General features: G+C 39.4%; 1 protein-coding gene and 1 pseudogene across 3 annotated transcripts in view; one reads left to right on the forward strand and one right to left on the reverse strand.

Moving 5' to 3' along the window:
* LAMB4 (laminin subunit beta 4) overlaps positions 1-23,711 on the reverse strand; it is a 100,335-nt gene that overhangs the window by 35,709 nt on the left and 40,915 nt on the right. For 2 of the 3 annotated variants that reach the window (XM_039849119.1, XM_039849120.1), the window contains 7 exons: positions 19,561-19,692; positions 11,443-11,601; positions 9,954-10,062; positions 9,440-9,506; positions 9,234-9,354; positions 2,577-2,754; positions 1,080-1,223 (listed from right to left, as the gene is read on the reverse strand). In XM_039849119.1, coding sequence (XP_039705053.1) covers positions 1,080-1,223; positions 2,577-2,754; positions 9,234-9,354; positions 9,440-9,506; positions 9,954-10,062; positions 11,443-11,601; positions 19,561-19,692 — 910 coding nt within the window. Of the gene's footprint in view, positions 1-1,079; positions 1,224-2,576; positions 2,755-9,233; positions 9,355-9,439; positions 9,507-9,953; positions 10,070-11,442; positions 11,602-19,560; positions 19,693-23,711 lie in introns of all 3 variants that reach the window. The other variant, XM_039849118.1, reaches the window with a different exon arrangement.
* LOC120591997 (uncharacterized) lies at positions 1,463-1,585 on the forward strand (annotated as a pseudogene).

Here is a 23,711-nt window from a genome sequence, read left to right on the forward strand (position 1 = left end):
TGTGTGTGTGGTAGGTACCAGATGAATGTGTGGACAACTGGGTCAGATAAATGTTGTTTATATAGAGGAACGGAATGGTAACATGTTTTTAATGACTTGAACTTTTGTATATCTTGGGAGTCAAACTTGAAGACCATAAAAAATATAAGAATCCCTCTCGCAAAGGTCAGATTTTTCTTTTTCCTAGGGAAGATAGAGGAGATTTAATCCTTTTCTGGTAAATTGTTGAATCCTTTGAGCCAGTCTTCTCCATACAAAAATATGATGCCTGTTCGTTTGATGGGTGCTACATGAAAGAAATGTTTGCTCCTTTGTGTATCTCAAACACTTTATAGTTGTTTTTTTTTTTTTTTTTTAAGAAAAGGACAAAAAAGAAGGATGATGGACCTAAGCTATTTGATAGACTGTTTACTAGGCAGGCAGGAAGTTGTACCTGGTGGTTTTCATGGTTCCTAAGGTAGTTTTCTGTGGGGAACAGTATTTTCACTAATGGTTTACATCGCAACAGAGAACTATGTAGCCTGAACATAACAACCATGAGAACTGAATTATCAACTGTGGATGAAGCCCCACCTAAGCCTTTGTTAATGGGAGGCTTATAAAATGAGTTCCAATGCTGTTTGTGATCCCAGCATCAGAAAGAGTAATATCCTGGTGACAGCGTTGTCCTCTTTTTTGACTTCCCAATATCATCACTGTTTTAGCCTTTCCAGCCACCATGCTTATGTGCCAGATCATTCAGCTGGGTTTGCACAGCTAACTCCCTTGATGGTGTTCCCACATTCTACTTGAACTACCATCTATTTGATATAGAATTCCAACTTCCAGAAGCATGGACCATGTTTTTATGACTACTCATGCTTCCTAATAGAGCTCTGTATATAGTCACTGCTCAGTGAATGGATGAATGAAGTATGGCAGAAAAAAATGTCAGTACATTTTATCTACATAGACAATCTGAATAACGTAGTCAAATTCTCAATTCTCTCCCATTTTAGATTCACCACATGGACTTTCTTGCCTTTGAAACGCCAAGGTTGTGACCAAGCATGTTTCCTCCTCTGTTTTTTGTTACTTACAGTGACAACCTTGATGCCCCAAACCGTAGCTTCCCGTTGAGCACCTGTCACAGCAGCGCCCAGTCACATGGGGCTTACACTGGCATTGGCCTCCAAGTTGGCTGCAGCTGGTCCCAACTGAGCCCTGGGGGTGACACTTGCAGGCTTCAGGGAACAAAAGAAGCAAGTTAGAAATGAACAAAGTAACAGAGGAACACTTCATCCTGTTAGTAGCTTTAGTCCACCTCTCACTTGGTACCTCTCCAGTCCTTAACTCCCTTGCCTATTAAATGAAGATAATAATAAGACCTACCAAATGGGATTATAAAGATCGAACACCACACCACCTGTGAAGTACTTGGAACAGTATGAGTGCTAAATAAACATAACTTAATAAATAAATGTACTACGGCCAAGCCACCCTGAACAAGCCCGATCCTGTCTGATCTTGGAAGCTAAGCAGGGTTGGGCCTAATTAGTTAGTACTTGGATGGGAGACCACCTAGGAAGACCAGGTGCTGTAGGTGTAAAAATTAAAAAAATAAGGGATTGTTAGCTGACAAGGTCCTTGCAATCTGTGAGGTCAACCAAGGGTTGACTCACCTTAAAAAAAAATAATAATAAATTTAACAACAATAAACATTACTTAAGTTAATGAAAGGCTTAAGTTGTTTTAATAATTATTTGTTCCAATATAATTATTATTATTGATATTATTATTACTTCAATTTCTGATCATCTATGTTGGTGCTGGACTATATCTTTGATTTCCTTATTCCATATCTTTCATGAGATTGTGGATACCTTGGAGCCAGAGACCTGCAGTATAACAGAAAAAGCATTTGCCTAGAACTCAGGAAACCCAGGCTGTCATTGAAGCTGTCATTCTATAGCAGTGGTTCTCACCTTGGAAGGAGATTTTGCCATGCCCCCTCCAGGGGACATATGACAAAGTTTAAAAACTTTTTTGAATGTCACAACTATGGGGAGGGTGCTACTGGTATCAGCTGGGTAGAAGGTAGAGATGTAGCGAAAGATCCTATAATGTACAGGACAGATCACCCCACTTCTATGACAGGTATTATGCAGTCCCACATTTCAAAAGTGCTGAGGGTGAGAAATCCTCCTCTACAGCTTAGTGAAATGGGCAGGATACCTAATGTTTTTGGACCCTAATATTCTCATTTATTAAATGAAGGTTTGGGGATGAAAGAAGTTTAGAGTTTGATTCAGCCCTAAAATTCCGTTTTCCAAATAAATATTTTAAGACCATTGCTCCAGCAATCTAGCATCTTAATGCTACTGCGAGACCCCTCTTTTATATATTTCCTGAACTGTGAGTTATGATTCCAACACATCAACAGACTGCTCTGTGTATGTCATCACTGGGCAAGGGGTATTTACATTGGTTGTTTGGAGCAGATGCCAAAATAAATAAAATCAATTTACTCACTTTCCAAAAAAAAGCATTTGTATAGATAGCAAAGCTTCAGCAGAGCCTACTAAACAGATACTCACCTACTGCGCCATCGTGTAGCCTGGCAGACATGCTGACTATAAGCCTTTTACATGTGCCAGAGAGCACTTGAGGTCCTGTTTCCGAGGCAATTTCAACACAGTTGTGCAGTTGATATTCATCCAAATCCTGCTTGCTGCAGAAATTCTCCAATGAATTGATTTGGGGAATAAGACCAAGCTTTTAAAATAATGAGAAAAGAAGACTTATGTTCACAAGTGTCTCCTATTCCAGATTCTAGATATAAAAAAATTAGAGCTATGCAACTAATGGTTGAAAAGAGACTCAATTCAATTCTTTAAATGGCTTACAACTAAAGATTTTAAGATTTTCAACTTATTTACGAAGTCTTTAATTATTTCCATTTATTGACCTGTGGCAAAGAAAATAAATGTCTTTATCTTTTTACTGTCCTTATTATTATATTTTTAAGCTGCTAATAAATTTGTGTTAGATTTGAAAGACTTTCAACTAGGCTACTTGTAATAAATTAAGAAATTATGGCTTAGGGCATTCCATAGTGTTACTGTAGAACTCTAATTCCATAAAATTTTCCTTTCAATTTTTGTCTTTTTCAGTTACTTGTGAACAGTGGTGTTCTATAGTAAACTATACACACACACACACACACACACACACACACACACACACACACACACACACACACACATATATCTTTGGAAATTCACAGAATAGATTACTATACCAAAGACTAAGAAGTCCAGCAAGAAAAATACTTTATGAACTCAGTGTTTCCAGACTTATTTAATCACTTGGTTCTATATTCAAACAACGCTTACTAACAGCTTGTAAAAATCAAGATTTCACAGATGCATTTTGAGAGTTGCCGGCTTAGATTATACAGCTATTATGGAGACAAATGCATCATTATAAGTTTATTCTCAAGGATGACTCATCTATAGTTTAACATCTATGTAAAGAAAAGCTATATAGCTATATTTCTTGAGAAGTTATAACCTGATACTATTTAAAAAGTTCATTCATGGCTTGGATGATACAGCAGAGGTGTTGGTACAACAAATTGATCACACCAAGTTGGTCATTTTGAACAACTGATGGAACAAGCAACATTAGAAATAAGTTTTAATTCAGCAGGTCATGTTAGGAGAGTGAACCCAGTAGCACAGATAAGTCTCCCCTGGTCTTTTTGTTTTGTCCATACTGAAACTAGTTTCCATGGTTCTTTACTTCGACCCCCCTTCTCTATTTGTCCTCTGACACACCAGCAGATGGGATCTCAACCCTAGATGACTATTTCAAAGCGTCTCGACTCCTCAAACCTCTAGCCTCATACTCCTTGTACTCTCAGCATGTGCCATTGCCTCTTACTCTTCTTAATTCACAGAGAAAGGGCTGTCACCTGTCTTTGACTCAGGGCTTATGAAGAAGAGGAATCCCAGTGGAAGAGATGTCCCGCTGCTCTTCCTTCTGCCTTCAGGACACTTTTCTGTGGATTTTGCTTTCTTTCTTCAATCTCTTCCTTTCAACTGGCATTTAAATGTGCTTAAGTCTCTCCCATCTATAAAATCACCTCCTTGATCTCATATATTTCTCCTGCCACTGCCCCTGGATTGACTCCCTGACCATCAAATTTCCTGAAAAATTGTTTCTATGCCATCCCCACTACCTCTTCTCCTGCTCACTTTTCTTGCCAAAACAGTACTTCTCCCTCCACATATCCCCAAATGTTGAGTTCTTCAGGGTTCTCTCATCAGCCCCCTTCTTACTCTACACCCACTTCCTAGGTGACCTTAACAATGCTGTATCTTCTTTCAGTTACCATCTATAGGCTGCTAATATTGGAATTTATGTCTCCTGCCTACATCTCAGTTGTGGGCCCCAGATATGCACAGATCTACACAGACAAGCCTATGGGTTGTTTCACAGACACTGCAAACAAGACACACCTGAGATTTACTTTCCCTTCCGTACATATTGTCAGGAAATAATGCCACCATCTTCCAGGCTGCTCAGGGTAGAAAACTGAAGAACATCATCTCTAATACCTACATCTTTGTCATCAATACTCCCCACCCATCTCCATCCCCCACATGTCAAGTCTAACACAAGCCTGGTCAATCTGACCTATATTAAATGTGTCCAGGATGCATTTATTGTTCTTTGTTCCCCTGCCACTTCCCTAATTGAGCCACTTAGATTACCACAGTGGCAGCCCAATATGTGTCTCGTCTTCAACTTTTGTCCTGCCTTCCCCATCAATATTCTACCTTATAGTCAGAGCGATCTTTTAAAAGTTTGTTCAGATAACCCCTTCCTTAAAATCTTTCACTGGCTTCCTACTGCCTCAGGATAAAATCTAAGCTTCATCTCTATTCATTCATTCATTCATTCATTCATTCATTTCTCTCAGCTCAGTGTCCTCAATATGGGAGGTATCGCTCTCTAGAAGGCATTTGGGAAATTCTAAGTGGTGATTTTCACTGTCATGGCATTTAGTGGGTGGGAGCCAAAAATGCTAGGCATTCTCATAAAAAGGAAAGTCACCTCATGTCTTCTACAGGTTTTGAATGTTCCACTGAAAATTCATGAAGGAGAAATTCATTTATAATTATAAGTTGAAAGCCTTACTCTATGTTTTTAAAACATGTTAAACTTGTCTCTGTTACACGTACTTTCACGGTTGTCTCATACACAGTGGCTCCACATGTATGAATGTCTGCTTCACTGTGTCTTCTGGTACGTTCACGCCTGTGCGTATACATATTGCAGTACATATTATTTCTTTATAAATCACTTTCCTTTTATTTCTTCTTTGTATTTACACACTACATTGATATTATGTGGAAGTTATGTGTAGGAAGGCTATAAAGCCTATGAATTTCATTTCAGGATAGTAAAGAGTGTTATGAAATATTCTAGTAAGAAGGGAAGGTTGGGTAAGATAACATTGAGAACCACTGCCTGAGCCACTCTGAACTTTTCAGTTTGCTGCTTATCACAGCTCTCAGTATCTCTCACATCGTGTTGTCATTTCCTGTGTAATTGTCTGCATGTCCCCTTTATAGAGCAAGCCCTGGCACAGCAGCGAAGGTACCTGTCTTGTTTACACCTGTGCCTACCACAGTGTCTCATTTATAGCAAGTACTCCATAAAGATGTTTTCAATAAGAAAGTATATATATATATTTCTAATATTGTATTTTTAATTTGATACTAAAACGACTTTACTTTCTCCAAACACAAACCAATAAACCAAGTAGAATGAAATGCAGAAGGAAGCCAGATGGGCTAGGGATGAGGATGAGGATAGCCAATCAGGGGTTAATTATTCAGAGTTATTGGGCAGAGCTAGTGTAGAGCTGATCACTTTTGGTACCAAGTAGATAGATCAGATGATAAGAATGTCAGCGATAGAATTTTGTAATGCTATGACTCACTTCTCCTAGAAACTTGTTAGCACTTTATGTTTATCAAATGTAGTCTATTCCATAGTTTAGAAGAAGGACGGCAGTTTTATATTCGAGAATATCTAATATGCTTTTGACTTGAAACACATTTTTATGAGGGCACATATCATATAATCAGGGTGACTGAAAAAAAATTAATGTTCTCACTATGTTGCCAGACAAAAGGTATTTGTGCAGAAGGAGCATCCAGGATTGAACAAAGCTTTCATCTGGTCTTCTTGGTAATGCACTCTAGCTTTTGATGCAAATGTTAATCTGGTTGCAGAGAAGAATAAACTTTGAAAGGACCAGGTCCCAGGCAGTTAAGTATCTTTCCAGAGCCACAAAATTGGTGATGTGAAAACAACAATGACTTTCTCCTACTAAATATCCTGGGACAGAGACTATAGGGGACATTGTAGGTAGCCTGCCCAGATGTTCCCATCTGCCAGCTGCTGTGACATTGGCAGCTAAAGGCTCACAGCTGTGCCCTTCTCCAAAAAATTGGACTCAGCCACCTTGTCCAGAATTTCAAGCGCTCACTGGATGGGGTGGTGAGCCAATGACTTGGGCACATGCAGGCTCACCAGTTCACCTCCAGGTGGAACCAGTTCCGTGATGTAGTCCATGTACCAGAGCTCCATGTGGGATCCAGCTGAAGCTACTCTTCAGTTGAGACCACATCTCTGCTTGAGTCCTGCTCTATCCTCTCCAGTTCTCCTCACTCCTCTTCTCCTGTGCACATGCCGTCAGTAAATCAGGTGCACCAGAGACCCTGTTTCAGCTTCTGCTTCTAGGGAATCTGACCTAAAATAGGGATCTAAGGCCTTTTCTGAGGTTTCTGACAGTTTGCCAAGATTAGCCTATTCTCTTAATTTCTATTCATGTTTCACGGTTTTCATAGCTGTACATAGAGAATGATTGCTTGAAAACTGATCAACTGGATATATTTTAAGTTAATTTCAAATTATCCATTTATATAAAGCATCTATCAAATATCATTGTCATGATTTTGTTTACATGGATGTCTTTATCAGAGTGAGAATTCTTTGAGAGTAAGAACCATATTTTATACCCCAGGGACCAGCACAGCTCTTGGCCCATATACACTCAGTGAATGATGATGAATGAATAATTTGGATGGATTAGGTGATGATCTTTGGAATTTACAAAGTTTAGAAATATTTAATATGTGGATTTCAAATGAGTTGTAACTTGGCTCTTATAAATTTGTTTCATAATTTATTATTATTATTATTAATTATTATTATTAAACATCCCTTTGTGACTTAGCACTTTCTTATTTTCTTCCTTTCCCTTTCTTTACTCTGTCTGGGTTCTCAACTCTTAGTTTTTTCTCCCTGGATTAAACTTGTTGTATATGATTTTCTTTCTTTGTAACTTGTATGTTGGTTCATGAGCACAGTTCTATTTAAAGCTCCTTGGCAGAAAACATGAGTTGTATGGATACAGGAATTACGATAGTTTAAATTTTCCATTCAAGAGTTTGTTTCTCCTTTGCACTTTATTTCTACCACAATGTAGTAGAACCTCACCACAATATTATATGGCCTTCCAGGTGTAAACTTTAGACCTTTGGTTAAGGTTGCCAAGTTAAATGCAAATCACTCACTTAAAACTGAATTTCAGAGAAACAATGAATAATTTTTTTAGCATAAACACATATCATTTGAGGGCAATATTTGGGACATATTTATAAAAATTTAAAGTTAACTTGATGTCCTGTTTCTTTCTTTCTTCTTTTCCTTTTCATTAAATTTTGCAACTCTACTTTCAGTAAAATAATCTTAAACAATGACTTTTTTATGTTATAATAACTGAATTTATTGAATAAAATCCAAGATATATCTGCCTCATATTGAATTCTATAGTAGATTGTGAAATAACAAAGGTTAAGGGTATAAATTTAAAATATTCAATGGTTAAAAATTGAACTTTGAAGACATAATTCACAAAACATGGATATGTAGCTAATTAAAATCAAAGGTCAACAAATTTCTTGTAAGGCATAGTTTTGGCTTTGTAGCCCCAAGGTCTCTGTTATAACTACTCAGCTCTGCCTCTGTAGCTTGAAAGCAACCATAGATAACATGTAAACAAAACAGCAGGGCTATGTTCCAATAAAATTTGTAGTCTATAGTTTGCCAATTAAGTCATGATATTAGAAGATTCTCACAAATATTAAAAAATGCAATTTTAACAAAACAATTTGATTTTTATACACAAAATTACTTAAAAAATCTCAAGCAATTCTATATAATTCTGCTAAAAGGGGGATGAAATTGGTGCTCCATATACTATGATAATCCTGAAAATTAATTGAAGAATACCTTATAGAAATTAACTTGATAAGTTATTTCAAGAGCCATAAAACCTTGGGTAAAGCAGAACACTGTATTTTAAAACATTTAAAAAATATGTACCAACTATACATAGTAGTGAAAAATAGAAAGAACTTAAATGATCACAAGTAGGGGAATAGATAAGTAGATTATGTAAATTTACTCAATGCCTGAACTCTGACAAGCCTGGGCCTGAAGTTGTGCAGAGTGAGAGGTTTGGATGGAATGACTGTGGCTAAACTCTGTGGGGCAAAGACGCTAAAAGAAGTCACTCAAGACAACATTATGCATGGTTCCTAAAAATGATAAGAAGACTGCATAAGCACCACAAGAAAATGCTTATGACATAACGTGAAGTGAAAAAAATCCATATACATACTTGTAAGAGCATTCTGATTACAAAAATGTAAAAGCATAATATGTATAAAATGAAAACTTGCAAGACGATAATAATTAAAGCAGTGGGATTTCTCCTTAAACTCTCTGTAAACTGCTGTGGCTCAGAGTAGGGTCTCTGGAATCAGGTAGTTTGGCTCTGATTTCTGATTCCTCACTCACTAGCTTTGTTACCCTGAGTCTCAGTTCTATTGTCTATGAATGAAGATAATAAGAGTACCTCCCCTATAGAGTTATTGACTCTGTAAGACCAAATAATAGAATATGTAAAACACTTCAAACTGTTACTAGCACATACTGTTCTACAGGATTTCCAATTGTTATGACGTGACTTTTATAGAGAATAGGTGATTTTTATAATGAAACAAATATATTTATACTTCTGAAGAAACATTTCACTAGAGAGTCAAAAAGCAGAACTGTAATGGAGCTCAGTTTAGAGGGAAGCACCCACAAAGCTCGGTGATACTTACAGAATCAACCAGGATATGTGAATGAGCATGGGACCTGTCTTGCAAAGGCTGGGAAAAATAGACATCTATGGAATATTGTACATTTGGTTCTAAACAGATGGGTGTGGGAAGCAGCATAATTCTGTATTAAGAGAAATAAAGCAAAAATTCATGACAAAAGTATACTTATATAATCTAAGCAGCAGTAGTATTTGGTAGTGTCCCACCTGTGCTGTGATGTGGGTTCCATTGTGGGGCGGAGGCTAGGTCTAGGTCTAGACCAGTTCAGGTGGGCTGGGTGGACAGTAAATTCACATTCCGATTCTGCATCGCTCTTCCATAGGTTATACCAAATAGCGAAGCCTTAGAAACTATTGGCCCTGCATTGTCATGACTGCTTTGGAGAAAGGATGGAGCAAATGTCCTCCATCCTTATCTACCATGCTAATATCAACGGGTTTTCTGCTTCATTTTGCCATAAATCTCTGCTGAGGAAAAATTAGTGGCCCAAAATTACTAGCATTTTACCTTACAGATTCTTAGCTGAGAAAATCCAACCTAAATATTTTACTCTTATTCTTGTAGCATTTTACTTTTTCACATCAAGGCCATCGGGAAAGAAACATTCTATTGTCTTCTTTAATATGCCTCTTCTCCCATCTAGTTCCTGGATACAGATTATTAATGTATGAACAAAATTCTAAGAAATCTTCAATGTTTGAGGACAGGTCTCAAGCATACCTGGAAGCTGCTGGTAAGGCAAAAGAATGAGGCTTTTGTGGTGGGGTCTTGCGTGTACAGTACTCACTTCCTCCAGGGGGGTTAACCACGATCTGGACAGCCCAGTCAGCTGTGGACTAGACAGGCATGATATTAAAGCATGTCATTGTGAGGATGCAGAAATCTGCTTTGCATGCACAAACATATACCTACCGAATAGGGCATGGAATTGAATTTGCAACCTATATCCCACTTGGAAAATAGAATTTTGAAGTAAAAGAAGTCTTAGAGGTTCACTCTTAGGGCTAGCTCCCTGGTGTCTGAATTGTGGTCCAGGTAGAAGAAATATTGTTTATGGCCGTAGCTATAGTTCATGGGCCTGGAAAACCCTATTAGTCATGACAGGTCATGTCTTTAAACTCTGTCTCCGAGAGTCGATTAATTCATTGTGTTTCTGGATCATAGAATAAAAATAAAAATTTGGCATCCTTCACAAAAGGATATATACTGTTTTCATGTTATTACATATACATTATTATATAAATTAACTTATTTCATATTATTTAATAATTATTATATTACTAGACATATTTATATGTGTCTAAATATATATACATATATATATTTATAGCATATGCTAATTTGTTATACTCTGGAAGATTTACAATTTGAAAAAGTGTTTTATAGCTGTTAGAGATGTGTTCTCTCTTTGGAAAAAAAAGAATATATATATATAAACTTTCTTGTCATACTTACCAGGTCAAAGTTTATGAAGTTCCTTAGCTTTCATTTGTAAGTGAGAAATAGAGAATTATGTTGTATCTCTGATCATATAATACACATTGAGTGCTTCCAGAACGTTGCCCCTAGAAGGACTTTGGGGGCTCTGATACCACCCCCCACTCCCAGTCATATAAAATCTTTTTCAAGGGAGATGGTCTGCGGGGTTTCAGATTATCAAGAAAAAGATTATGCAAAGAAAAGGTTAGGAACTATGCTTTGGATCAGCATTTTTCTCATTTGTTTTCTTTTCTGTCTTAGATATTTCTCAAGAGGCAGCGGGAGGCAGGAGAAGCAGCCTGCTTTTAGTTTTTCTCTTGTTTCAAGGAAAAACCAAAATGCAAATAAATTCCTCTTCTGCATCCCTTGAGTCTGAATCTCTGGACATGTTAGCTGATTAAATTTTTAGAAAAAAAGTCCCAGGAGAGTGGAATTTGTGTTATTTGAGTTATTTATTATTCTTATACAAACATTCCATCACCGCTTCCTTAGACCTAATGCTTTAAATATATAACTTCAACTTTAGCTTTTCTCTCTGGAATAAACCATGTGTGCATATGGCTCACTGTGTTGCTTTAATATCTTTAGGAAACCTTTTCGCATGTAATGCTTTCCAGATGTTCTACTTTCTGCAATTCATTTTATGATAAACCTATCTTGTAAGACTGGAATGGAAACTTGGTTCAAGAATGCATTTCAGCTTTTCATCACCATTTGACTTAAAGGGTACCTGAGCTTCATAGCGAATGGCCATGGTGAAGTCCATGGGAAAGGGAATATTGTTGACAGCAAATCTTAAGCCAGCCCCAGTGAGAACTCTGGCTAATCCACGTCCAGTCCATGTAACAGGCATCCCAGGATCTCGGAGAACAACATGAGGAGCAGGAACCTGGCCAAAAGTCAGAGAGAAAGGTACATAGCTTTGCCTAAAGTCAAGGCCTGGAAGAATTCAGAGAAAAAAGAAAAAAAAAACCCACATATTTCCTGATGTGTATAAGATCCATATGAGTCACCGATAAATTACTCCACCCAGGATACAGTCCAGAGTACAGCTGAGAATAATGTGCTCAGTCTGCAGCTTTGGAACATATATTACTGTATAGAATGATTGATTTGAAAGCAATGTCACTGGATACCACCTTAATTTTAAGTATCCACGTGCAAATGAACTGAGCAAATTCCACATTGATGACCTTGGGTTTTCTCAGATATGACTGTAGGATTCTGGTCAAAATATGAAGGGAAAGAAAAGATTCCCATGCCTACTACACGGATTTTACCTAAATGTGCATGATGACAATGAAAAAACCCACATGGATTTATTATTTAGCTATTTCTTCCATGCAAACGTGAGAACTTGTCTTCTATCTGCTTGGGGGCGGGATATGTACAAAACAACGCATTTGATTAATTAGCATCCTCGATGGGCTCTGTACTGGATGTCAGCCTGGGCCATCTGGATCCTGCAGATAATTTTCTTAAATGGCTTTTGCATCTGCCTCCCCACACTTATGGCCTTCACCGGAATTCTGTCTCTTGTTACTTTTGCCTGTATTGCTGCAACAGCCTCTTGGACGTTCTCTCCATTCTCTCCCTTGTCCAATACATATTACACACCACTGCCAACAAACATTTCAAACTCTTTCTAACTGCCAACAGAATTATACCCAAATTACTTAGCCTGGAGTTCAAATTGCTCTGTGATCTACCCCAAATTGCTCTTCATCTGATGAATGTTTCTTTAGTAACAATTTGATGCCAGCCTCTGAATTAGGAATACATAGATGAATAGGACAGAGTCCTTGTCACAAAGGAGCTTAGAATCTTGCATTGGAGACAGAAATGTGAATAAAAAACTATACCGCCAGATTAGGTTTCAGTAGACAGCGGTACATGTAAACTCATCTATATGTAATGTTTTTCAAACATTTAAAAAAATACTCTCACAATTGCAGAAGATGCTGCAGGCGCCCCTCTGGGATCCCCTTTACCTGGTTGCTGTGTGTGTGGCTTCTAACAGCTCACTGGAGAATTACCTTTTTACATACCCCCCTCATCCCCCATCTTCACCCCTGAGGCAGCTCTAGCCAAAGGACAATTTTGTCTGCAGTTTGTACTTTTGAGCTCCCCCGTGGAACAAGTCAAGATTTGTTTTACCCGGGACCTCATCTTACTCTTTTCTGTTCTCTATCTTTTCTTCATTTTCTTAAAGAGTTTTCCTAAAGAACACTTCCTTAATAAATTACATACACCGAAATCCAGTCTTAGCCTCTGTTTCCATGGCAGCTGACCTGGGACACTTGGTTCCATACAGTTCACCTAAAAGTAGATTCTAAGATGCAGTTCTGGAGGTGGCCCATTTATTGTTCAGCTGGCAACGAGAACCGCAGTAAGTAACATGTCCTGATGATCCCTGGTGTTCAGTAGCAGAGCAATTGCTAAAACATGTGAAGAGAACTAGGATAGGATAAAGGGGGAGGGAGGCACTGACATGAGTAATATCTCCTTGGTCTTCCCAGGAAATAGTAATAATGAGGACTGAGAAAATGGGTGACTATTGCTGGAGGCCACTGAGAGAAAATGACAGGTTCAGGGCAATCAATCACAAAGTTAGAGCAAAGTATAATAATTAGAGGGCTTCCTTGGTGGAATTTAAAGAGATTCTCATCTCCTTTAATTAGAGGGCAGGGAGAACTGAAGACCAGGCACAAGCCTTAACTGTAAGAGCTGTAGAATTTTAGAGAGGCTGAATTCTCAGCTTAGGTAAGTCACCTATGCCAAAGTCAGGCCTTTCACAGGGAAGCAGTGGGATCTTGAGATATAGGTGAAACACATGAGAACCTGGAACCCCGTGGTTCTTCTGAGCACTCTTGGACTATAGAAGTAATCTGCTCATTCTTACTATAAATGCAAACCCTGCTCCACTCCACACCTGACGCATTTGAAGACAATGCAAAAACCTTAAATGATGCAGGTGTTTCAAAAGAAAATGTATACCTTCCTCAGGATCTGCTTATACTACTCCTCCTGACCACTTGCTTGGCCATTATGGTCAAGTTTCAGTGCAATCTGACTGGGGAGGGGCTGGGTCTCTGAGAGGGACTCTTTAACATGTACTAGGAGCAACTGGGAGAGAATGACTGAGTGTGGATTCTGAGAGTGCTAGACCAAGAGGGCAGAATATGAAACTAGGTAAGGAGAGTTTGTTGATTTGGGGTCACCAGTGATATAGGATTTAATAGTCTGTTAAGGGCCCTGAAGCCCTGGGAGATGGATCTAATATATTGCTAGAGTAGCTCTTGGAAGCTTGGCAAAAGTCATGGGCCAGAGTAATAAAGTTGAGGTGACAGAACTGCTGTAGCAGGATATGGAGGAAGGAATACAAGGCTCAAAGAAGTAGGCATGCTAGAATGGATCTAAGATACAAGATGAGAAAACCCACCAACTGTCTATGTTTCTTGGGAGATCTGGCGGACACTCCATTTATTTAGAGGGTAAGGAATGAACTGGTGAAGGGGCACCAACATTACTGAGAAACTGAGTATTGGATATTCTCTGTAGGCTGGTAGGATAAACCATTACAAAACTCCTTTATATAAACATGGAGGACAGGACTACAGGCTATCAAAGGCTGGGTAGACCTTAACTCTTAGAAGCAAGACGGGTGTGTATAATTATAATGGGCAACGAAGTTGGAATAGGAGATAAGGGGCCCTGGTCCACAGGAATCTTCCGTGTTGATGATTAATAGAACATGGTATTCTTAGGAGCAAGATAGATGAGCAGTCAACAAAAGTATTGCTTAATATATATAATAAAAAATGACTAAGTATGAATTAGCAAAAGGCTGGGGTCAGATGCTCTAATGGAAATACGGCAAATCCTAATGTAAATTAGGCAAATCCTTTGCCTAATTTCTAGATTTGAGCCAATTCTCAGACCCAGATTCCAGTGACGGAATGAAAGGCCAGGTCCCCATAAGAGAAGACTCTGCATCACCCTGGTAATTATGATTCTCTCACTTATTTTCCAAATGGATCTATGGTTATTTATTTGAGTCTATTGGAGAAAGGAAAATACCTAGATTTTCCAAAGGTTGGTGGATATAGACTCAGAGTTGATGCTGATAACCAGGTACCCAAAGTGCCATCATTGTCCCCCTAGTAGAATAGGGACATATAAGAGTCAGGTGATAAATGGAGTTCTGGCCCAGGTCCTTTCCACAGTGGGTTCCCTGAGTCTATTGAACTTCACACACATTATTTTGTCCATTTCCTGGATATGTAATTGAAATGGACCTATTTAGCAATGGATTTTGACTCATAGAGTAAGAGCTCTTATAGTAGAAAATGCCAAGTATAAACTTGTAAAATGCCCAAACTACACCCACCTCCCACCAAGTAAGATAGTAATAAAAACAATATTGCGAATTAGAGGCATTCTCAAAGTGCCACTCTCAAGACTTGGTGGTGGTTCTCATCATATCCCCATTACAAACAATACAAACACAACCAGTTGTAGCTCCACTTGTATCTGTTGGTGCTGGATGGAGTATCTTTGCCAGAGTAGATTAACACCACCCTGGTCCATGATATGCAGCTATTGAAATGCAAACTGTGTTATTTTCCACTCCCATGAAGAAGGAACAGAAGTAGTTTGTATTTACTTGGGATAGTTAGGAGCGTATATTCAGTCTTACCCCCAAGGCTGTTAATTCTCCTGCCCTTTGTAAAAATACAGCCTAAAAGGATCTAGGCCATCCAGATTTTTCACAGAATAGAACATTGATCCCATGTATTACAGAAGAATAGTGAAGTGGGTCCCTTGGTTGAAAGCAATGTTATGTGGTCTCCCATAGTGAGAATCAGGCACACTATGGCCTTGGCCAGCACCACTCTCTGAGTACTCAGAGTATCTGATTCACCAATGTAGGAAAATATAACATCTCAGCACAAGGAACACACTTTACAGCAAATAAGTGCAGCAGTGTTGATCGTGTGACTTTGGGAGCCACTGTTTCCACACAAACCATGATATCCAGAAGATGCTGATCTGAGATGGCAGTGGAATGGGGCCCCTTAAATATGCAGCTTTACCAGCTTGGAAATCACACCCCGTGAGATAGGGGCATTTTCTTCATAATGTTATTTACCCCTTAAACCAATGGCCTTTATGTGATGCTGTGTCCCCAACAGGGAGAAAACATGGGTTTGGGAACCAAAAAGGAGTAGCTAAACTCACTGTCACTTCCAGTGACCATGGAAATTTGGGCTTCTTGCCCTTGCAATGTTACGCTCTGTAGGTCCTGACGTCTTGATTCTTGGAGAGAGTCAAAGAATAACACTAACCTTAAAGCTATGGCTGCTGTACAGTTACTTGGACTCTTCATGCCTATAGACCAGCAGGCATGTGAAGGAGTCCCCATAATTGGTAAGGCTGTTGCTGCAGAATGGGGACACAAAGAATGTGTGTGGCAATGAGGTGAGCCACTGAGGCACCTTTGGAGCTCCCACACATGGCTTGATTAGGGCATGGTAACCGGGGGCTCAGACCCCAGAGGGATGAAGGCCTAGGCCATCCCACACAAAAAGTGCCAGTCGAGGATGAGAGAAATCTAGAATGGATGGCATGGAGGGAGATAATGAGTATTAGTTACAACCTTGAGGTCAACTGCAGCAGCAGGAGGCTAATCTCCTTTTCTGAATTTCCCTAGGAATTGTGACCAATGAGAATCCTGGAGAAGCTGTGCCTGCTTGGAGTGAACTTAATGTAAGAGGCAAACGGGCAGGATCAGCTTCATGGGCATGCAACCTGCGGAGCTGCACAGGGCCGATGCTCAGAAGGGCCCATGCTTGGCTTAATGTTCTGCTGTCACCATCTTAACATAATAATTTTTTCTTTAAAGCTGTTTTGTAAGTGAAGTCTCTTGGGATGATGGAGCATGCACATGAATAGAGGAGATATACACAACGTAGTTATGCTGCCTTGCTGCCACATTCACATGCCGTGCACATGACACCCATGAGCATAGGATTCAAGTGGACCTAGAATGCACTGGCATTCAGTGAGACTCAAAGTGAGTACAAAGAAAGCATGTTACTTCTATGACTGAGTGAGCAGGAGTGCTGACAACTCCAAGAAGCCAAGCTTTCTGTTTCGACCAGACTTGAAAGCAGAAAGACGGCAAAGGCATTCCCAGAAACACATTATTCATGTTACTTCCCTGTATTAGCCAACTACTTACACTGGAAATAATGACTTGAAGGAAAGAGGAAGATAGAGCAACCCATAGTTTCTTTGGCTTTCAGTCCCTTCCTTACTCATCGGTAAGTTGAAAGTAGAAAGTGTTGGTAGAACATGTATCAAGAGGTGAAATAAAAACAATGAGTCATTTTCGTGTGGCATTCCCATTGTTTTGGGAAGAACAAAATACATACACATATATGACTATAGACTACAAATTGTGTAGTATCTGTGATGAGGTATATGAGTTAAATGCTCTTATATTTGCAGTTAAAATTGGTATTGCACAATATAAAGATGAATAGTATAATTCATGTTAATAATTTAAATTTTTAATATTTCTTTACTTAGAAAGACATAAATAGCAAATGAAAAACACTTTTACAAGTCAAGAGAGAGACTACAGAAGAAACTAAAAAGCTTTATATGTTACTACCTTCAGTGGCACTTTTCCCTAATTTTTGAACCAGGGGCACTGCACTTCTATTTTGCCCTGGGCCCTGTATGTGGGTCTGAGCATGGAAGGAGTGAATTTTAGTTGATCCTGTTAATGTACTGCCTGGTCCCCTTTTCTGGGCCACTCTAACCAGCCATCAGCTCCAGTGATTGTTGGTGCTATCACTCACCACTTCGCTCTTCTCTTAACTGCCCTCAGCCCATGAGAGCCATCTGACCTGATGGGTTACCTGTATCTGCCCTGGCAGCCACAGTCATGACTGACTAATATGGGAATACAACAAGCCAGCCCTTGGGCCTCAAGGGATGACAACTCTTTTTTGCTGTTTATGTTTCAGAGCTTTCCCAGGGGACCAGGCCTAGGCTAGACTCTACCCCAGACCCCATCCTTGCCTCACTCTTCCCCACTCCCAGCCAACAGCCCTCACTCTCATACAGGCTTCTCCTGATGAGCATTCCCTCAGTAAAGTACATGCGCCCAAACCTCTGTTGTAATCTCTGCTTCTAGGGAACCCAACCCAAGACAGTAAATCAGCACGGCATGCACACACATTTTATAAAACTGAAACAAAAATTTCACTAAAAAATATGCTGTGCTTTGTATGCTTCTGTTGTGCTAAGCTGACCCTGTCTATTGATTTCATCACCTATTTACTAATAGGCATGACCTATAGTTTGAAAAATACTGATCTATGGGACCCCAGAGATTGAAATAATTAATTGTGTCCAGATGTCAGGGTATAGAATGTCAGACAAAGAAAAATCTGAATTGGGTCTTAAGGGATGAGTAGAAGGTTTGCAAATCAATGATACAGAAGTGGTCACATCAGGCAAGAGTTAGGAGAGTAGCTTGTGGATGCTTAGAGCAGCGAATCTGTATCAGAATCACCTTTAGATACATGGTAAACACAAATTTTTTGACTGGTCTGAGTCCCTGATTCAGTATCTTGTGAGTAAGGCCCTAGAATCTGTATTTGAAATGAACTCCCCCAGCAATACTTACACATAGTAAAAAATCTGAGGTTGACTGATCTCTGTCACAGAGTGCAAGGGGAGGGGAGCAGTGCCTCATTCCCCACCTTTCTTGGTCAGGTGGACTTAAGATTGAGAAGCCTGGATAGTCAGAGAAGGCTTCGTGGGCATGTGGCATGGTGACAGGAGCAGGAGAAAGAGCCAAGCCACCATGACTGGCGTGCGTGGACACAGAGGAGGAGCACGTCCACAGAGCCTTTGCCGACCCTCTCGGCTGGAGCGTGTCCTCCTTAACCTGAAGTCCATATCATGCATGCGTAACTCTTTTATGTACCTACCCCACCCTGGCACACATTAGTTTTTTGTGTAAGTGACTCATTTCCCCAAAAACATTCTTAAGGACAGGCTGCATGATTAAATATTTCTGTTGTCATTCATTCAACCGTTTCATTCACCCAAGAAGATCTCCTACATGAAGTGAACTGTTTCAGGTGCTAGGTTTGTAAAAAAGACAGCTACTGTCTGCTTTCGTTTGCTTTTCCAACATGCCAATTCATTTGCTTTTCCAACATGCCAATTCACACATATGCACACAGGAGCACTCAATAAAGATCCTAGAGTAAGGAATGAATAAAGGAACACAAGGGCCTATAGCAGCCACAACTTTGAGTGAATAGTAGTTGGATGGCTATAGGCTCCTCAGGTCTCCTCCAGCCTTCTAAAGCCATTGAAGGCAGGCTCTGAGGAGGTGGCATCATTCTGGCACTCGCATCAGCACCGGCCAACTCCAACTGCCTCGGAATCGAGGGCATAGCCACGCATCATCCCCAGGGACATCAGCGTATTCTTTTTTCTCCAGCTATGAGGAAAGCCATTCCATGGCACTGTACCTTTTCTTACTAAAATGACAAGAAATTGTGAATTCTTGTACCTGACTCACCAAAGCTTCAGAATCCAGCTTTCTAGAAGTTTTCGTTACAAAAAGAAATAAAGCTATTGATGTTTTCCCAGGGGCTCTAATTACTCTGAGTTAGCTTCTTCCTTTCTTCCATTCTGTTGAGGATAATAAGAGCTTAACATTGACTGAGCATTTACATGGGCCAGCACGGTTCTAAGTGCATTACCTGGGTTAGTTGTTTATAGCACAACAGAAAATGGCCACGAAGAAATGGCTTACCTCACTCTGCTTGTCAGCATGTATGCTATGCTTCTGATTTCTCTTCAGTACTATATTTCCTTTGTCAATTATGAATTCACTTCCTTGTTGCTGGAAATACACATCACATGTAGGCAAAGCTGTTGCTAATATCTTAAAAAGGAAAGAAAATACAGCTTAAGTAATTAACGAAGGGCCAATTATACTATAGTTCAATAGTTTCAGATTATACTATAATTTAAAAAGTAATCATGATCCTCATTCAATAGCCTCAGGAAGAAATCATGAAGGCAGCTTAAAATTTTTTGTTTTGCTGTAAAAAGGAGAAATTTTTGTGGTCCTAAGACCACATGATGGGTTTTCTTTTGAAAGAATGCTATACTAGTGAAATTCTAAACTGGGAAAACATTTTATTCTTCTCACTGGTTTCATAGTGTTTTAAAAAAAAAAAGCACAAATGTTATGTTTTAACATGAAATCTAAAGAAAAAAGTTGTAGAAAATCAACAATAGGCTTGGTACAAAGATTCAAAGGTTTATTAGATAGTATAACTTTTGACACGCTCCAGATCAACTCCTCTTAGTTCTCACGGTTTGTAGGATTTGGCCTAGTTCCCATGAGAGATTATACCAAGATAGCCAAACTCTACCAGCCAGACTAAGGCAGAGGGACTGCATTCACGCAACTCTAGTTTCCTTAAAATCCTGGATTTTGTGGGTTTCTTTTTTACATCATTTCCTTAGTCATTCAGCTGCCAACCCAGTTAGCACCTCCAATTACTCATTTCCAAATTTACGCTGTACCCTAGACCTAGGCATTTGCTTGGTTAATGTTTCACTGTTGGTTTTACAAACAAGATTTTTAATTTCGCAGGTGCCCTTGTTGCTGCTCATCATGAGCATGCAGCCCTGGGTCAGCCACGGTCACCTCAGGGGCGCCCTTACTCCTGTGTTTGCTGTTCTGAGTCTCAGCCCTGCTCTCTGGCCCACTCCTCCACCACCCTGTAAAGAGGACCCCTTGGACAGGCCAGGCTGGGATTATGTGTATTGGTTCTTTCTCTCTCTCTCTTTTTTTTCCACTCACTAATTGTGTTCATCTTGTAACAAAAAATTATAAACCGTTTAACTAATTTTATACAGAAAACACATTATGGAATTAACTATATACTACTCTATATTAAATTCTATACTACGTTAAATTTAACCAATATTAACTTTTGTGACCGCAAGTAGTTTCTATAAGAGAACAAACCAGAGCTTCCTAAATTGCATATGAATCACCTGAGGATCTTGTTAACATGCAGACCTGATTCAGTGGTCTAATGAGCTCCCAGGTGATGCCAATACTGAGAGTCTACAGGCCGCATTTCAAGTAGCAGTGATGTTGTTAGACTGGATGTTTGTGTCCCATCCCCCAAATTCATATGTTGAAACCTGATCCTCAGTGTGGTATTAGGAGGTGGGGCCTTTGGGAGGTGATAGGCAGGGCCCTCATGAATGGGATTAATGCCCTTATAAAACGGCATTAATACCCGTATAAAATTAATGCCCTGGGAGGTGATCAGGGATTAATGCCCTTATAAAAGAGACCCCAGAGAGCACCTCTGCCCCTTCAGCCATGTGAGGACTCAGCAAGAAGACAAATGTATAAGGAAGTGGGCTCTCACACCAGACACTGACTGCTGGTGCTTTGATCTTGGACTTCCCAGCTTCCAGAACTATGTGAAATAAATTTCTGTTGTTCATAAGCCACTCTAGTTTATGGTATTTTTGTTATAGCAGCCCAAACAGACAAAGACATATGTGTACAAGCGTACCTCGTTTTATTGTGTGTCTCATATATATATTTTATATACATATACACACACGTATATATAAATATATATACATATATTTATAAATACATATATATATATATATATATTTTTTACAAATCGAAGGCAAGATCCTCCACTAGCAAAAAGATTATGACTCACTTTATTGCGGCAGTCTGGAAACAAACTACCCACAATAACTCTGAGGTATGCCAGTGTCAGATTTTTTGAAGACCCACCAAGAAATTTCATTGTCATTCTTTTTTGTTCTCCTGTTTGAGTATTAAAACAATGATTCATAAGATGTGATCTTGGATTCATGTCCTTTCATATCTCCATCTCTGCTCTTTGTTTTTTCTGTGCTACCCTTTAATTTAGACCCCTCTTTATTCCTGTCTGGACTATTGCAGACTCCTTTCCCTCCACCCCAGGCTTCACTTCGGCTAGACTGTCCCACCAAGGACAGTCTTCAGCATGTCATTCCCTTGCTCAGAAAACTTTGATGAGTTCTCATTGCCCAGAGAAAACAATTTAGCCACTTTAATAGGAGAATCTAATGTCCTTTTCTAATACGTCTTCCCTATAGAAAAACTTCTTGTTCTACCTGTGAATACAACTGCACCATTTCTCCTCTGAGCCATTATAACTTTTCCTAGCTGGACTGTCTTCTAGCCTAGTCTACCAATTGAAATTCTTATTATTTTCAATTATTCTACCTATGTGTTAAGTCTGTTCATAAAAAAATTACTCATGGCTCCAAAATCCTAATGCACTTATTGACTTTCCTTTTCATAGGGCACTGCCCCTATCATGGGCTATTTATCTATGTAAATGTATTAGCTATAGTTAAAACTCTGGGAGGGCAGGGACTCTAATCCCTTTCTATGTTACCCTCAGTCTGAGGCTCAGCATTATGCATGTGAATGGGTTAAGAGCAAGTTTTGAAACCAGACACACCTGGGTTTTAGTCCAGGCCCCACTGCCCACCACCTGTGTTGACTTTGGGTACATTACTTAACCTCTCTATTGTTTTCTCTCATCTGAAAATTACAGATGATAATACTTAGGTTGTTTGGAAAGTTAAATGAGATAACCTATATAAATTGGAAAGTTTTATTAATAGCAGCAGCAACAAACAGCACAGTAAACACACAATAAATATTTGTTAAGTAAATGAACAAATAATTAAATGGTGTCTAACTTGAATCCTTTCTCCTACAATTATAGATCATTTTCTTGGTGGAGAGGGAAATTATTCATGCTATCACTCTCTAAACACTTACTATCAATCCCACCTTGAATATCATTTCCTTTGTCATAGGTATTACTTTCCGGTCTTTTAAGCAATTTTCCTTGCCTTTTAAACCCGTTCTGTAACCTTGATATTTTTCTTTAAGCTTTGGAGACATGAGTAAGGATTGCTGTCAATTTACAATTTGGAGCTAATATTATCCTACTTAATTGCTTGCCAGCACCCACCACATGGTGCATACTGAATAAATGTTAAGTAAGAGTCCATCTGTTTTAGATAATCATGTTTGTTTTGTGTCTTTTTATCTGAAAAATAGGAACTACCGCATTTATAGTTGTATAGGATAAACACCGTTGTGTTTATCCTCTACTCTCACTATTACCACATTCACAACACTTCTGACACAAGATGTGTCCATTTATTCCCACACCAACCAAGTTTCTGACACCAGCTGGCTGTCTTACAATTAATTCAGTTCTGACACTGTCTACCTGGAGTTAGCATCTGATCCTACAGGTTAAGAGCTAAGTCCCATAAGACTGCCTCCCCGCTTCAGATGCCAATTGGAAGTCCAGGTTGTTACCTGGGCTTCTGATCTACTGGCTACAAGTTGGGGTTTCTGTGACCTCCTCCTTGGGTTTGACAATGTGCTAAAACAGGTCACAGAACTCAGGGAAACACTTACATTCACTGGCTTATTATATAATAAAGGATATGTTAAAAGAGACAGATAGAGTCAGATAAAGAGATACATAAGGGGGAAGACTAGAGCTTCTGTCCCTTGGAACTGAGGTGTACTGCCCTCCTGGTACATGGATGTGTTCACCAACATGGAAGCCCTCTGAACCCAGTACTTCATGGATTTTTATGGAGGCTTCATTACATAGGCATGACAGATCATTAAATCAATCATCAGCCCTCTCCTCTTCCTGGACGATGCAGGGGCAGGGATGAAAGTTTCAATCATGGCTTGGTCTTTCTGGTGACTAGTTCCCATCCTGAAGCTACTCAGGAGCCCACCAAGAGTTGCCTCATCAAATAAAAGACACTCCTATCTCTTCTTATCACCCAGGAAATTCCGAAGGATTTAGGAACTCTGCGTCAGGA

This window comes from Pteropus medius, unplaced genomic scaffold, assembly GCF_902729225.1.
Source record: "Pteropus medius unplaced genomic scaffold, Ma_sr-lr_union100, whole genome shotgun sequence".
NCBI lineage: Eukaryota > Metazoa > Chordata > Mammalia > Chiroptera > Pteropodidae > Pteropus > Pteropus medius.